The following is a 13,632-nucleotide window of genomic DNA, read 5'->3' on the forward strand; positions in this document are numbered from 1 at the left end:
CTGGCAGGGTCCTTTGGAGCGGCAAACCCGGGAGATGTGCCCCAATTTGTTGCAGGTCCGGCAGACGGCATTTCGGAAATGGCACAACCGGCGCTCGTGGTCTTCCCCACAGGTGGCGCATGGAGCCGAAGTGGTCGAAGCCTTGCTCATTTTGGAGGACGATTGATGTGGGCACTGGGATGTCTGCTGGTAGACCTGTAGTACCTCCTCCTCGTCCGAGGCGTCGGAACCGACAGTCGCTTGGGTGCAATGTACCGCCCGGTCTGGATGGGCCTTCTCGTAAGCAGTGGTCTCCCGAATCGCTCTATCCAGGTCCAGGTCGTCCTGGCTGACCAGCCTCCTGCGGAGCTTGGGCTCCCTCAGCCCCACAAGGAACTGGTTTAGCAAGGTGTCCACTAGGTGGGGAAAGGAACAATTGATGGCCGCTCATCTGAGCCTGGCCAAGAACTTGGAGGCGGGCTTGTCCAGCCCTTGGACCCGCGCAAAAAAGTCCATGTGCTCGGCAAACTTTGTGGGCTTTGGTGAAAGGTGGTTGGTCAGCGCCTTCACCAGCACGGGGCAGGGTTCTTCCTTGGTCTGCTTAGGAGCTATGAGGTCCTTGAGTAGCAAGACTGTGTCCATACCGCACAACCGAAGGAGATGGGCTTTTTTCTTCCCTTGGTCCACAATGTCGTTGCAGTCGAAGTAGTTCTCCAGGATCTTGAGCCAGGTCTCCCATTGTGTGGGGCGGGAGATATCAAAGACAGCGATGCTTTCCTGGGTGGTTGCCATCTTACTGCTACACATGGAGTGACAGCGGGAACGGTGGGAATCAGCGAGCGTAGCGGAGGAGCGGCGCGGTGCTGTCTCGTAGTCAGCGATGCGGTGCTCGGAGTTGGGGAACGGTGCGAAGAGCAGCCCCTTCAATGGCAAGGCGACTCCAGTGATGTCCCGGAATGTGGTCTCTGTTCAGATGGAGCGGTGCGGTGCTGCTCTCAGGGTCAGCGGCACGATGCTCAGAACTCGGGAGCAGTGCGGGGAGTGGTGCGGGAGCGGTGCGGGGAGCGGCGCTTCTCGAAGATGCTCGATGCTGGCGGCGGTGGCAAATTCGGCGTGGTGGCTCATGGTGATGTCCGCAACGTGGTCTCTGTTCAGAGGAAGATGAATCCCACCTTTGTCGCCAGTGAAAAGTACGCAAACGGAGAGTGATTTCAGCAAAGGGTACTTTATTCGATCAGGAACAAGACGACTTTGGCTGGCTTGCAGGCCAGCTTATATCCCCTGAGAAACAGCCACCCAAAACACACCCCTACTTCCCAATAGGTTATTTACAGTGGCTGAGAGTCCCATAGGCTCTCGGCCGGGAACCTAGCCCCCTGATTGGAGTGGGCTAGGATCCACATAGTCCATTGTCTCTTGGAGCAAAGCTCGATGGTTGTTTCTGGACTTGTCTGGACTTGTCTGGACTGGATACATTACAGGGGTACTCATGTTAGTTTGTTAAAGCAAAACCAACAAAGAATTGGGGGCCCTTTAACGACTATCAGATATATTTGAGACATAAGCATTTGTACATTCAGGTAAGGTTGCCAGAAAAGAAGAACACAGCTTATGTAAAGAGATATAAATATAATGTAAGGATATATAAGTTGAATTGATATCATTTAAACATTAGATGATGTTATATACAATTCATGTACTTTTTGGTTGTAAGTAATATAGTTCTTCAAATAATTTTTTTTTAAAGGTAGGGTTGCCAGACTCAGATAGAGTTGGAAAGTTCCTGGAGATTTTGGGGGTGGAGCCTGAGGAGGGCAAGTTTGGGGGAGGGGCATCAATGAGGTATAATGCCATAGTCCACCTTCCAAAGCAGCCATTTTCTCTAGGAGAGTGGACCTGTGTTTGGAGATCAGCTGAAATGAAGCTTTGGCCTTTTCTTTAGTTCTGAAAACTGTTAAGTACGAGACTCAATACAGCTAGTGAACAGTGAATCAGCTTTATTTAACGAAGTCAGAAGAAATTGGAACGAGAAAAAGAATGAGACAAAAACATAGAGCGACAAGCTCTCTTTTAAACAGTCTGGGCTTAGGTAGCCATGCTCACATGCCAGCGAACAACCAATAACAATTTACAAATAAGGTCCAATCAGAGTGCTTCCCTCCTGAACCTTGCGCAGCTCTGATTGATCTATTTACAATCCTTGTTCAGACTCAAGCTTAACATGGAGGAATTTCACATTACCCCTTTTAACCCATTTTGAAGCCGTTTTTGATCCGTCATGGAGTAAACCGGTATAGGGCTGCCATTTCACACATGGCTTTCCCCTTCCGGTAAAGAGCTGGATCTGAAGCAGTTTGCCACCGCTTTTTCCTGCTTTTCCCCCGCCGTTATCCCACTTTTCCCCTGCCGTTATCGCCCACGTGGGTTTTTTTTTAATGTTCGCTTTATAGCACTATAGCACTATAACAAAACACTCCAGGCATTCCAATGGCGGTGATATACTGCTGTTCCATTATAGCGTTATAGCGCTATAACGCTATAAAGCGAACGTTCCACACACAAAAAAAGCCGGAGATCGACCGCACGGGTGAAAAATGGCAGGGGAAAGCGCATCGGAACTGGGAGAGGAAACTGAAGACTACTTGGAAGCGGTTGACAGGTAAAATGCTTCAACCCCATTTCCTGAACGGGACAGAAGCGTTTATGTCTGAAATTACAAATATATTCCGGTAGGGAACCGGTTCTAAAACGGTTCTGTCTGAAATGACAGACCAGAAACCATTTGGGAACTGTTTCTCTTCCAGATTATATTGTCTGTCTGAAATTCCTCATGGTTTTCAATACACAACAAAAACATTTTGTGGATGGTGCAGAAACAGTCAATTAGTTCTAATATTTCACAATGCCTGTTATTTACTGGTATTGTATATAAGCACATTGTTGGAACATGCTTTAGCTCTGTTCCACTTTTTAAAATAAATTGTTGACCTCACAGGAACAGGACCATTTATGGAGAGGGTGCTCTGCTACTGTCTTCATTATAGGTTATGGCATACCACCCCAAAGACTGTGAAGAACTCTTTTTGTCCATTCACTTAAGTTCTTGCAGTGCCTGATTAAATTAGCGATTGAGCAGATAGTCTGCCGTTTGGTGACTGAGAGGCCTGATTGTGGATTATATTTACAGGCCACAGTCGCTTGCCAAGTGGAGCCCTTTGTTTTGAAGCGCCTGGAAGGTCTCTTCTGATCGTGATGCAGTCCAGTGTATTTCATAGACAAGTTCTAGCTAGTACGTCAACATTTCAGGCAGGCATAGTTCAGCAAAATAGTTTCAAGTTTCAACAGCGACTACAGCATGGGGGGTTGGATAATCCACATCTGGTGTTTGTGGAGGCCTGAACTCTGAAAAGCCAGCACTGTGTCGGCCAGGGCACCACAACCCCTCCGTGTTAATGAGGCTTCAAAAATACAATAATTTATTTTAGTGTCAGAATCAGAGACGGAGCTTGTCAGAGTTAATGTGAGTACGGCTCTTCTGACTTTGAAGCCAGGAGGCATATTGAGGTCAGGGCTGGGGAAAGACAGTCAGAAAGGGTTAGGAGTGGAGCTTGGCAGCCTCACCAGACACTTTCCAGGGCACTGCTTGCTGGTGCCTTCTGCCGGGTGAGATAACCAATGGTCTTTCAGCTGCAGTCCGCTCTTTCTCAAGGGAAATGGACAGCGGAAGACTATTCAGTTTGACGGTTTATCGTTCAGAGATTCCGATGTGAACTGTAGCAAGTGGAATTATTTGAGACAAGAACCCTATTCAGGCTTTCGTTTATGTAGAAACGAGACATTGGGAGTGGAAGGCCTGGGACTGTGTCTGCTGAACCCACCCATGACCTCCGTGTACTCACGCATTCCATTGGCAAACATGCACCCATCGAACAATACAGATTACACACGATAAAAGAATTTGCACGTGGTCAGATGTGTGCAGACCTTTTCAAGTGCTACATTTGGGGGAAATCCACCCATGCATACTAAGAGCACATGATATAGCTGCAATGCTCCTGTTATGTAGTAATCATAATTATCATATGACATTGTGTGTAATATAGCCAGGAGATCCTAAGATTGCCTGGCAACCTTAAGTCCTAGCTCTTTTAGTGTCACCCGTCTATTTACTGACCACCGGCAACTGACCCTTAATTCACTACACCATTGGGCCAGAACTTTATACCCAAGTGACACTGTTTCAAGCTGTACCCATTGTTTTAATTGTTATAATATTTTATCATGTTTTAAACTGAAATTGCATTTATTATAATATTGTTACCTGCCCTGAACCTGTCTGCAGGATGGGCGGGATATAAATGCAAATAATAAATAAATAAATAGACTTATTTTGGGGCTGAGAGAGCTCTGAAAGAGCTAGGACTGTCCTGAGGTCACCCAGCTGGCTTCATGTAGCGGCAATGCTATGTACCATCATCAGAGGGCATCAGTGCAATGGTATAATGTCTGAATTTAACCAAATCCTAAGCAACTGTTGGCTTCCACCTATGTTTATTTCTCAGATTTAGAAATGCAATGCTAAACACTGTTCTAAAGCAATTTGGTGTACTGGTTAAGAGCACAGACTCTAATTTGGGAGAACTGGGTTTGATTCTCCACTCCTCCACGTGCAGTTGCTGGTGTAACCTTGGGTCAGTCACAAGTTCTCTCAGAGTTGTTCTCTCAAGGGCAGTGCTCGAAAGAGCTCTCTCAGCCCCACCTACCTCACAGTGTCTGTTGTGGAGAGAGGAAGAGGAGAAAATTGTAAACTTCTCTGAGACTCCGAGTAAAGGGTGGGTTATAAATCCAATTTCTTCTCCCCCTCCTCCTCCTCCCCCTCCTCCTCCTCAATAGGGTGTAAACTATGCTTAGAATTATTTGGAATACTGTGTGCAGTTCTGGTCACCACACCTTAAAAAGAATATTATAGCTTTGGAAAAAGTGCAGAAAAGGGCAACTTGAATGATAAAAGGGTTGGAAAGGTTAAAGTGCTTAGGGCTCTTTAGCTTGGAGAAACGACGACCGAGGGGTGACACGATCGAGGTTTATAAGATTATGCATGGGATAGAGCAGATAGAGAAAGAGGTACTTTTCTCCCTTTCTCACAATATAAGAACTCGTGGGCACTCCATGAAATTGCTGAGTGGTCGGGTTAGAACGGATAAAAGGAAGTACTTCTTCACTCAAAGAGTAACACATGGAATTCACTGCCACGGGAAGTGGTGGCGGCTACAACTATGGATGGCTTCAAAAGGGAATTAGATAAGCATATGGAGCAGAGGTCCATCAGTGGATATTAGCCACAAGGTATAGATAGGGGCTCTGAGGCAAGTTATTCCCCCCCCCAAGCACCAGTATTCTTGGTGCTTGGGGGTGGGGTCAACAGTGGGAGGGCTTCTAGTGTCCTGGCTCCACTGGTGCACCTTCTGATGGCATCTGGTATCTCTGGCCACTGTGTGACACAGAGTGTTGGACAGGATGGGCCTTTGGCCTGATTCAACATTGGCGTCTCTTATGTTCTTATGCTTTCAGTATAAAAAAGTCCAGCGGCACCTTTAAGACCAAAAAAGTTTTATTCAAGGTGTAAGCTTTTGTGTGCAGGCACACTTCCTCAGATACACTGAAATAGAAATTACCAGTCCATACCAGTCACCTCCATGCTTGAGAGGATATGGATGGAGTGTAACAGCATGGTCTCAGTTAACTACTCTCAGCATTCTTCAATTAAGGATACATCTGCCCATCAGTCTCCAATTCTGACATATTTATTTCCTTCACTATGTTTCCCCCTTGGAATTAAACCCAAACAAATAGTAACCATATAAACTAAACTTGTTAGTTCTGTTTGGTCCTTGAATCTAAAACACCTTAATTATGCTGTATGCTAATTTGCTGCTCACCCTTACCTGTACGTTTGGACTGGTAACTTCCATTTCACTGTATCTGAAGAAGTGTGCCTGCACAGAAAAGCTTATACCTTGAATAAAACTTTGTTGGTCTTAAAGGTGCCACTGGAGTCTGACTTTGTTCTGCTGCTTCAGACCAACACGGCTGACCATCTGGATCTAACTTCCTTTTTCAGTCTGTCCATCTGTCTGTCTGCTTAGGGTGGTCAGCATGATTCTTTCCTCCTTCATTTTATTCTCACAACAACTATGTGAGGAAAATCAGGTTGAAAGAGAGTGACTGACCCGAGGTCACCCAAAACTTCATAGCTGAGTAGAGATTTGAACCCAGGATTCCCTCCCAAGTCATACTCTACACCACACACAGTCTTTCCTGATTTATAACATAGGAAGTGACTTTTACTTTAGTGGTAACTTTCTTCAACAAATGTAGAATTAGCACAGAGGATTATTTTATTTTAATGATGACTGGATTCCCAGTGGGAACCCAGCTTGAAACTAATGCCTACTGTGTGCTGTAGCCTAAAGGATGGTATGAATAGATAGTCTGCCCAGTTTCTGCAATCAAAGGGGCTTCTGTAGTTTTTATCCCTGTGGAATGCAGATTGAAAAATGTGCAGACCAGAATGGTTTGATGTACTGTATCATTAACCACCTTATAAGATTTCTTCAAGTGAAGGGCCACCAGCTTGCTGCTAAAGGACTAAGAAACCTGATTCATCCTTTCTCCTTACAGGGTTTTCCTCCTCCTTACCAATGTTTGATATTTTACTGTTCCCTTATGATCACCCTCAAGCAGAAAACAACAATGAAAATAACAGGTTTTCTTTCTATAAGAAGACATCAGCAATGGGGCAATTCACCAGCCAAAAGTTACCTTACTAGTGCCATTCATGAGACATACAGCCCAGACTTTGTGCAACATGCAGGGGTGTACAAAAATGGCTTTTCCTTGAATGTTCTAGAATAAGATAGGCTGCGGTCAGATGACAGAAGCTGGCGCTGTCTGGCCGCGCCTCTAATTTATCTGGTACTATTTGTTCTGGAGAGTTTTGTCCAAATACACCACCCTTATCTCGCCTTACTGCACACTCACCCCATGGTCAACTGTTTAGAGTACTGCTGCGGTAAGCATGGAGCAGGCATCAGGTGGCATTTTTTTTAAAAAAAAATCCCTTTTGCACTTGCACAGAAGCACTAATTCACCATCAGGCAGTGATTCACAACTTAAGTGCGAATATGCGCTTATGTGCACATTGCTAACTGAGTTATAAAATGATGGCCACGGAGTGGAAGCTTCAGATTTCTGAAACAGCTTGAATGCACAACAGAGTGATAAGACATTTGGATACACATAGTAAACCTGGTAGGTTCAGTAAATACTGGACTTTATCTGGTGTCGGGAAAGTTGGGGGTAAGCACGGGGGACTGGCGACTGCAGGACGGGATACAGATGTTGCTGTCTGAATGAGCAATTTAAATCCATTGGTGAGAAGTAATGAAAACGGATCAAAATGCTCATCTATCTGCACCCTAAGTGTGCAGGTAAATATTCTGTGTGTCGAACTGGTTTGGCCAGTGATGAAAGTTCAGAAAGAAACCTTTTGGGGAGGCTTAAATACAGACTTTGGGGATATGTGTGTGAAAGGTTATGAATTTTCCTCCCTGCCCCCCCTTCATCGTGGCTATTTGGGCAGTGGTCCTGCCCTCACTCTGTCTTACTTTGGTTAAATAATAGATCTCCCTGCTAAAAGTGACCCTTTCAACACACATTCTCTGCCCAAAAGCAAATTTATTGGAATGAGCAACTGTGTGTCAAAAACCTATTCTGCCACACAATAAAATGGATGCCTAGCCTTGTTCCTCATGGTCAGTTCAAAAGACTGGCTGTTCCATGTACATGCCATGTTAATTAACAGGATGAACGTGCCACGTTGATTAGCAGGAGACTAGTATGAAAGATTACTAGATGCAAAATACTTGAATCTGTTTGAAATTCTAGCAAGATTTTGTTTCAACACCCCTCCCCTGTTCTGATTCTTAGAAAGTGTCAGTTTTGTGGAGTTACAAAGTTAGGGGTGCCATGTCAGATTTTTGGGGGCAGGGATGACAAGATTCTCAGCGAGGTGTTTCAAGGCCCACTTGCAATAAATGTTCTTAGGATCGGACTGGAAGTCATGGCTAACTGATTAGATTGGGACCTTTTAAGAGCATTTGTTATGGCTACTTTGTTACAGACCAAGATAAACATCCAAATAATGTCCCATTCCCTCCCTAAATGCAGGAAAATACTTGCACAGTCATTCCTTCTCATTTGTACACACGCACACACGCACACGCACACACTGTCAACTCACAGTTGTCAGCTCACAGCTTACTTATGGTGACCCCTTATGGGGTTTTGCCATTGCTGACCTCTCCATTGCAACCCTAGTTTTCCATGGTTGGTCTCCCATCCAAATACTGGCCAGGGCTGACCCTGCTTAGCTTCCTAGATCTGAAGAGATCAGGCTAGCCTGGGCTATCCAGGTCAGGGCTTGGGTATATATAGCCTATGTAAATAATTATGGACCATGGTTATAGGAAAACCCTTGCAAGGGAACATTCTCCATTGCCCATTGAAGACCCTGTGGTTCATACTCCCTCTAAAGTGTAGAGTCTTGTGAGCAAAAATTAAAGTTGTGAGTGAGCAATTTGGCTACTGCATAAACTAGTTTGCTCTGGAGCCATCCTTCCTGAGCTCAGACAAAATTGTGTGAGCTGGAGGCTAAAAGACTGTGAGCTAGCTCACATTAACTCAGCTTAGAGGGACCATTGGTTCCAAGTGATCCTTAGGTTGGTATGCTTGTCTTTTCTTTGTCCCCTCCCCCCCAGATCTGGAGTTTTCCTTTTACTGATTTTAAAGAAAATATTACAAACAATAACTTAGAAGACAATAGAGGTCATGAACAAATAATGAATCAAACAAGCATAAAGGGAAAATAGAGTGGAAATATAAATGTAGTTAAGAACTTGGTCATACAGCAAACGTGGGTATAAAAATGTAGATGACTAAACTAATATGTGTGCAAAGAAATAACAATCCGCACTAAATTAAAATCTGATGCTCAGTAGGTCTAAATTGCCTTTACTGCTCTGGGTGTTTCATTTAAATGCCTCAGAGACATCAGGTATGAGTGCTGAGATAAAGAAAACATTATTATTATGGATTTCTGGGGGCCAATAAACAAAACTTTCTCAACTCCCTGGTCTCCTATTTCTTTCCCTGTGTTTGGCATAGTGAACCAAATTTATCACTTTTCAGATGTTTATGGCTGGAAGTGTTTTGAAAAACAACAGGCTTAAAATGTGCCTTAAATAGAGTTGAAACTGGCCTTCTGATATTGAATGGAACTAGTAAGGAAAATGAAGATTATTACCTACTTTAGTAATCTGCCAGAATCTAGAGTTAATTTTTTTCTTCTGCATGTGATTTCAGATGCATTTCCATGTGTGAATCCTGCCTTCTGTGTGTGGGAGCCTGGGGTAGGGTTATCAGCCTCCAGGTGTGTCCTGGGGACCCCCCAGAATTACAGCTGATCTCCAGACTACAGAGATCGGTTCTGCTGAAGAAAATGGCCGTTTTGCAGGGTGAACTCTATGGCATTATAACCTGTTGAGGTCCCTCCACTCCCCCAAACTCACCCTCCCCAGGCTCCACCCCAAAATATCTAGGAATTTCCCAACTCAGAGTTGGCAACCGTAGGGAAGGGACACGGCAGGTGCACTATTGTGTTGATGGTGTAAAGAATGCCCCAGAAACAATGTCACAGTGATTTCGGCTCATTCCACCATGCCAACCTAATAAGCAGCAGTGAGGGTCAGGGACTGCTACCAAGAGGTCTCCCAGTATAGCAGGAGATGTGGCTGCCCTGTTGACAGACCTATAACTGAGGAGGGACAGTGGGGCAGCAACACTGGCACACCTCCCAAAGGTCTTCCTGTCAGCTGCTTCCTAGGAATGCTGTGATGCTCAGCTGGCACAGGCACTTCTCTCTTGCTCAGCAACAGCACAGGCATGGCTATTTGAGTGTGGGATGGATGGAAGTTTGGATGGGAGGGCAGAAATGATGCTATTGCTATGGTGATGTAGGCACAACTGGCCAGGTGCTGGTTCACAGTCTGAAGAAGGCTGCCTCTAGCAGGCTGCCTCAGAGTTCAAGGAGTGGTGCTCTCTTGCCTACAGTAGTAACCCACTGTAGCTGCACTGTTCCATGTCTCCTTCATGGAACAGTGCAGGTCCCCTTGTTGATCTGGCTGGGGGATTTGGTGGGTGTTTTGGGGGTGGGCAGGAATGTCGTATGATGCCTCCGATGTGATGATGTCACTTCTAGGTGACATCATTGTGTCGGGGACGCCCTGGTATTTGGGCAAAACTCTTTTTTCCACTCTCAAACCATAGAGTTTGCCCAAATACCAGAGCGTCCCTGCATGATGATCCCAATGTGATGATGTCACTTCCAGGTGATGTCATCATGTCGGGGACATTGTGTGGTGACATCCCTTTTCAGGGGCAGGGTTTCCGCCACTGGCCAGCTGGTCCGTGGCAGAGAAAAGCCCTGAAATTGGTTAGATCAATTAAGCAGTTAGATCATTTCCCCCCAAATATTCTTTCCCTCAGCCATTTCCCCCAAATATTCTTTCCCTCAACCATAAAAAAGAATTGAGGTTTTACAAGGGTTATCAACCATAAAATGGGTCCTGAAGCCCTCCTGGAATAACAACTGATCTTTGGACTACAGAGATCAGTTCCCCCAGAGGAAATGGCAGCTTTGGAGTACAAATGGATGTTCTAGGACTTCCACTTCTCCTATGGTATACCTGTGAAGACACTAAAGGCCAGAGGCCAGTTGGGGATTGAGACAGGATGGGACTGCTGTTGACTGGTGTCTTCCTAGGAGTCTTCCGTGAATTTTTCTCATTAACACCAAGAACAACCTGAAGAGGATTTTGAGAGGTCTTTTAGACTGAGTGGAACATAGTTGTTGGTGGTGGAAATTGCTGTCAAATGGCAGACAACTTATGGCAACCCCATATAGTTTTTAAGGCAAGAGATGTTCAGAGGTGGTTTGCTATTGCTTGCCTCTGTACAGTGATCCTTGAATTCCTTGGTGGTTTCCCATCCAAGCACTAGCCAGGGCAGACCCCTGCTTAGCTTCTGAAATCCGACAAGATTGGGCCATCCAGGTGAGGCCAACAAACAGTTACCCCAGCACAAATATTTAGGTTCAAAGGATTAGTAATGGCATATAGGACTTATGCATACAGAAGCCTACAAGTGATGTGAGGTGGATGAAAAAGGCAAGAGGAAGTGATTTGAGGCAGGATATTTACATTTTTAATTTGACTTTAGGTAAAAGGAAATGACTTCACAGGAAGGGGAAGAGTTGAAGAAGCCGATCTCTGACCTAGATGTAACACAGTGACATCGCATCCCCCCTCTCAAACTCTGCCCTCTCCAGGTACCGCCCCCAAATCTCCAGGAATTTCCCTACCTAGAGTTGGCAACTCTAGATTTTGTGTGTGAACTATGTTTGGGCAACTGTGTGAAACAATGGCTGAACCTTTGGCACATTTTAATAACTGGAACAATTAGTGTTTTAGTTTTTTCTTTGGGTATTAATTCTGTTATAATCTTGAAGTATATCTGTAGCTGAAGTCCCCGTCCCCCAAATGCCATGTTTCAAGTTGAACATCATTGTTAGATCGCCGCTAACAAAGGTCCGGAGAGTGATTTCAGCAAAGTGATTCAGCTTTATTGAAGTAACGAACAAGCACTTAAACGCATTCATAACCAGAACAGTTTAACATAGGGAGCTAGGCTCCTTTTAAACTTTCCCGGCTAACATAGCCACGCCTATTTACACTTAACAACCAATGAGGTTGTGCGGATAAGGACCAATGAAAGTTCTTCCCGCTCAGGGAACAGTTCCGCTGTGATTGGTCGCCATTCAGAAGCGACCAATAGGGTGTTAGTGCTGAGGGAGCCTTGGCTGGCTCGAAGCTTAACATGGGAGGTGCATTAGATGATTCATGTAATACTTTCAATACATTACAATTCCTCCCCCCTAAGTTAAGACAACACCATTCTGTTGTAGCATAATTTCACCGGTTACATACATTAGTCATTAATATACAAATCATTGCAGTCATAATCTCCCAGGTACAGGGGCACTCTTCTTACACGCTGAGACCTGCGGATGGGTGCAGGCTCGGTGGGCACAATTAGCTGTGGGTCACCTCTGGGCTCTGTAACGACTGGGTCAGGCACGTTAACTTCTGGGGTTGTGGCACTGAAACTAGGGGTCTGCCCTGCTTCGGGGACAAAGCTGGGCACTTCTGTATCACCTCCGTCTCTGGAGGTCTGAGATCAAAGTTAGGGGACTCATCTGTAGGAGAGTCAGCACTGTCCTTCGCCCAACGTCTCCTCAGCTGGTCAATGTTGTGCCGCCATTTTCTACCATCGGCTAGCTGTACCACATACATACGTGTGCCTATACTCTCGCACACCTCCCCGGGGGCCCAGGAAAGAATGCCCTGCAGCATAATTACAGGTGAACACTTTGTCTCCGGCCTCAAACATGCGCACCTTCGTTTGTGAACCTCCTGCTGCTCGTTTAGGTCCGGGTGCAACCGGTTTAAACGAGTTGTTAGACGCCTACCCATAAGTAATTCAGCCGGACTATGACCCGTTGCACTACAGGGGGTGGACTGCTGCCGCAAGAGGAAAGACCCCAATCGTACACTCCAATCCCCCTCAGTTAACCTTCCCAGGGCTTCTTTGGCCGTGCGGACCATTCTCTCTGCCTGACCATTTGAAGCTGGATGAAACAGGGCAGAGGTGATTTGGCGAATGCCATTGTTGGCTAAAAATTGTTGAAATTCCTCTGAGACAAACCGAGGGCCATTGTCACTGACCAGTATGTCCGGCAGCCCGTGGGTTGCGAAAAGCCGGCGTAGCGCATGAATGACCGCGATAGAAGTGGTCGAATGCATTTGCACCACTTCCAGCCATTTAGACCAGGCATCAACTACAATGAGGAACATTTGTCCCTGTACTGGGCCAGCAAAATCCACGTGAAGTCTTGACCATGGCTTACCAGTGGACTCCCACTTTTGCGGTGGAGCTGGTGGAGGTTCTGGCCTGCTTTGTTGGCATTGAGTGCAAACCTGTGCCCACTCTTCAATTTCTTTATCAAGTTTGGGCCACCAAATACACCCTCTTGCTAGGGCCTTCATGTGCACCATCCCCGGGTGCCCCTCATGTAAGGATTCCAAAACCCTTCGTCTAAGCTTGTCCGGAACTACTACTCTGTTTCCCCAAAGTACGCAACCTTTGGAAATTGAAATTTCCGCTTGGCGAGCTTTGTATGGCTGGAACTCGGGTTCCACACTCCCCACTGGCCACCCCCTCCACACCCAGTTGAGGACACGGGACAATATGCTATCTTTTGCAGTTTGTGCAGCTTTGTCCCTTGAAGAGACTGGTGCCTGGGGAAGTTCATCTATGGCCAAGACTTCACATGCCGGGGCTGGGTCTGTTCCTTGGTTAGGTAAGGGACAGCGGCTGAGTGCGTCAGCATGCCCTATGGCCTTTCCCGGCCAGTGTTCCAGATCAAAATCGTATGCCTGCAAAAACAACGCCCATCTAAGCATTCTTGGGGACATG

General features: G+C 45.9%; 1 protein-coding gene across 1 annotated transcript; it reads right to left on the reverse strand.

Moving 5' to 3' along the window:
- Positions 1-12,188: 12,188 nt before the first annotated feature.
- Positions 12,189-13,211, reverse strand: LOC107107891 (uncharacterized protein K02A2.6-like). The gene has a single exon (XM_015408253.1). It carries the CDS (start codon positions 13,209-13,211, stop codon positions 12,189-12,191), a length of 1,023 nt encoding a protein of 340 aa, XP_015263739.1.
- Between the last annotated feature and the right edge of the window lie 421 nt (positions 13,212-13,632).

The sequence above is a fragment of the Gekko japonicus genome, unplaced genomic scaffold (assembly GCF_001447785.1).
Source record: "Gekko japonicus isolate JY-2015 unplaced genomic scaffold, Gekko_japonicus_V1.1 scaffold227, whole genome shotgun sequence".
NCBI classification, from domain to species: domain Eukaryota; kingdom Metazoa; phylum Chordata; class Lepidosauria; order Squamata; family Gekkonidae; genus Gekko; species Gekko japonicus.

Coding starts and splice junctions, on each gene's coding strand:
- LOC107107891 (XM_015408253.1), bottom strand. CDS start 13,211: ATGGTGCACATGAAGGCCCTAGCAAGAGGGTGTATTTGGTGGCCCAAA.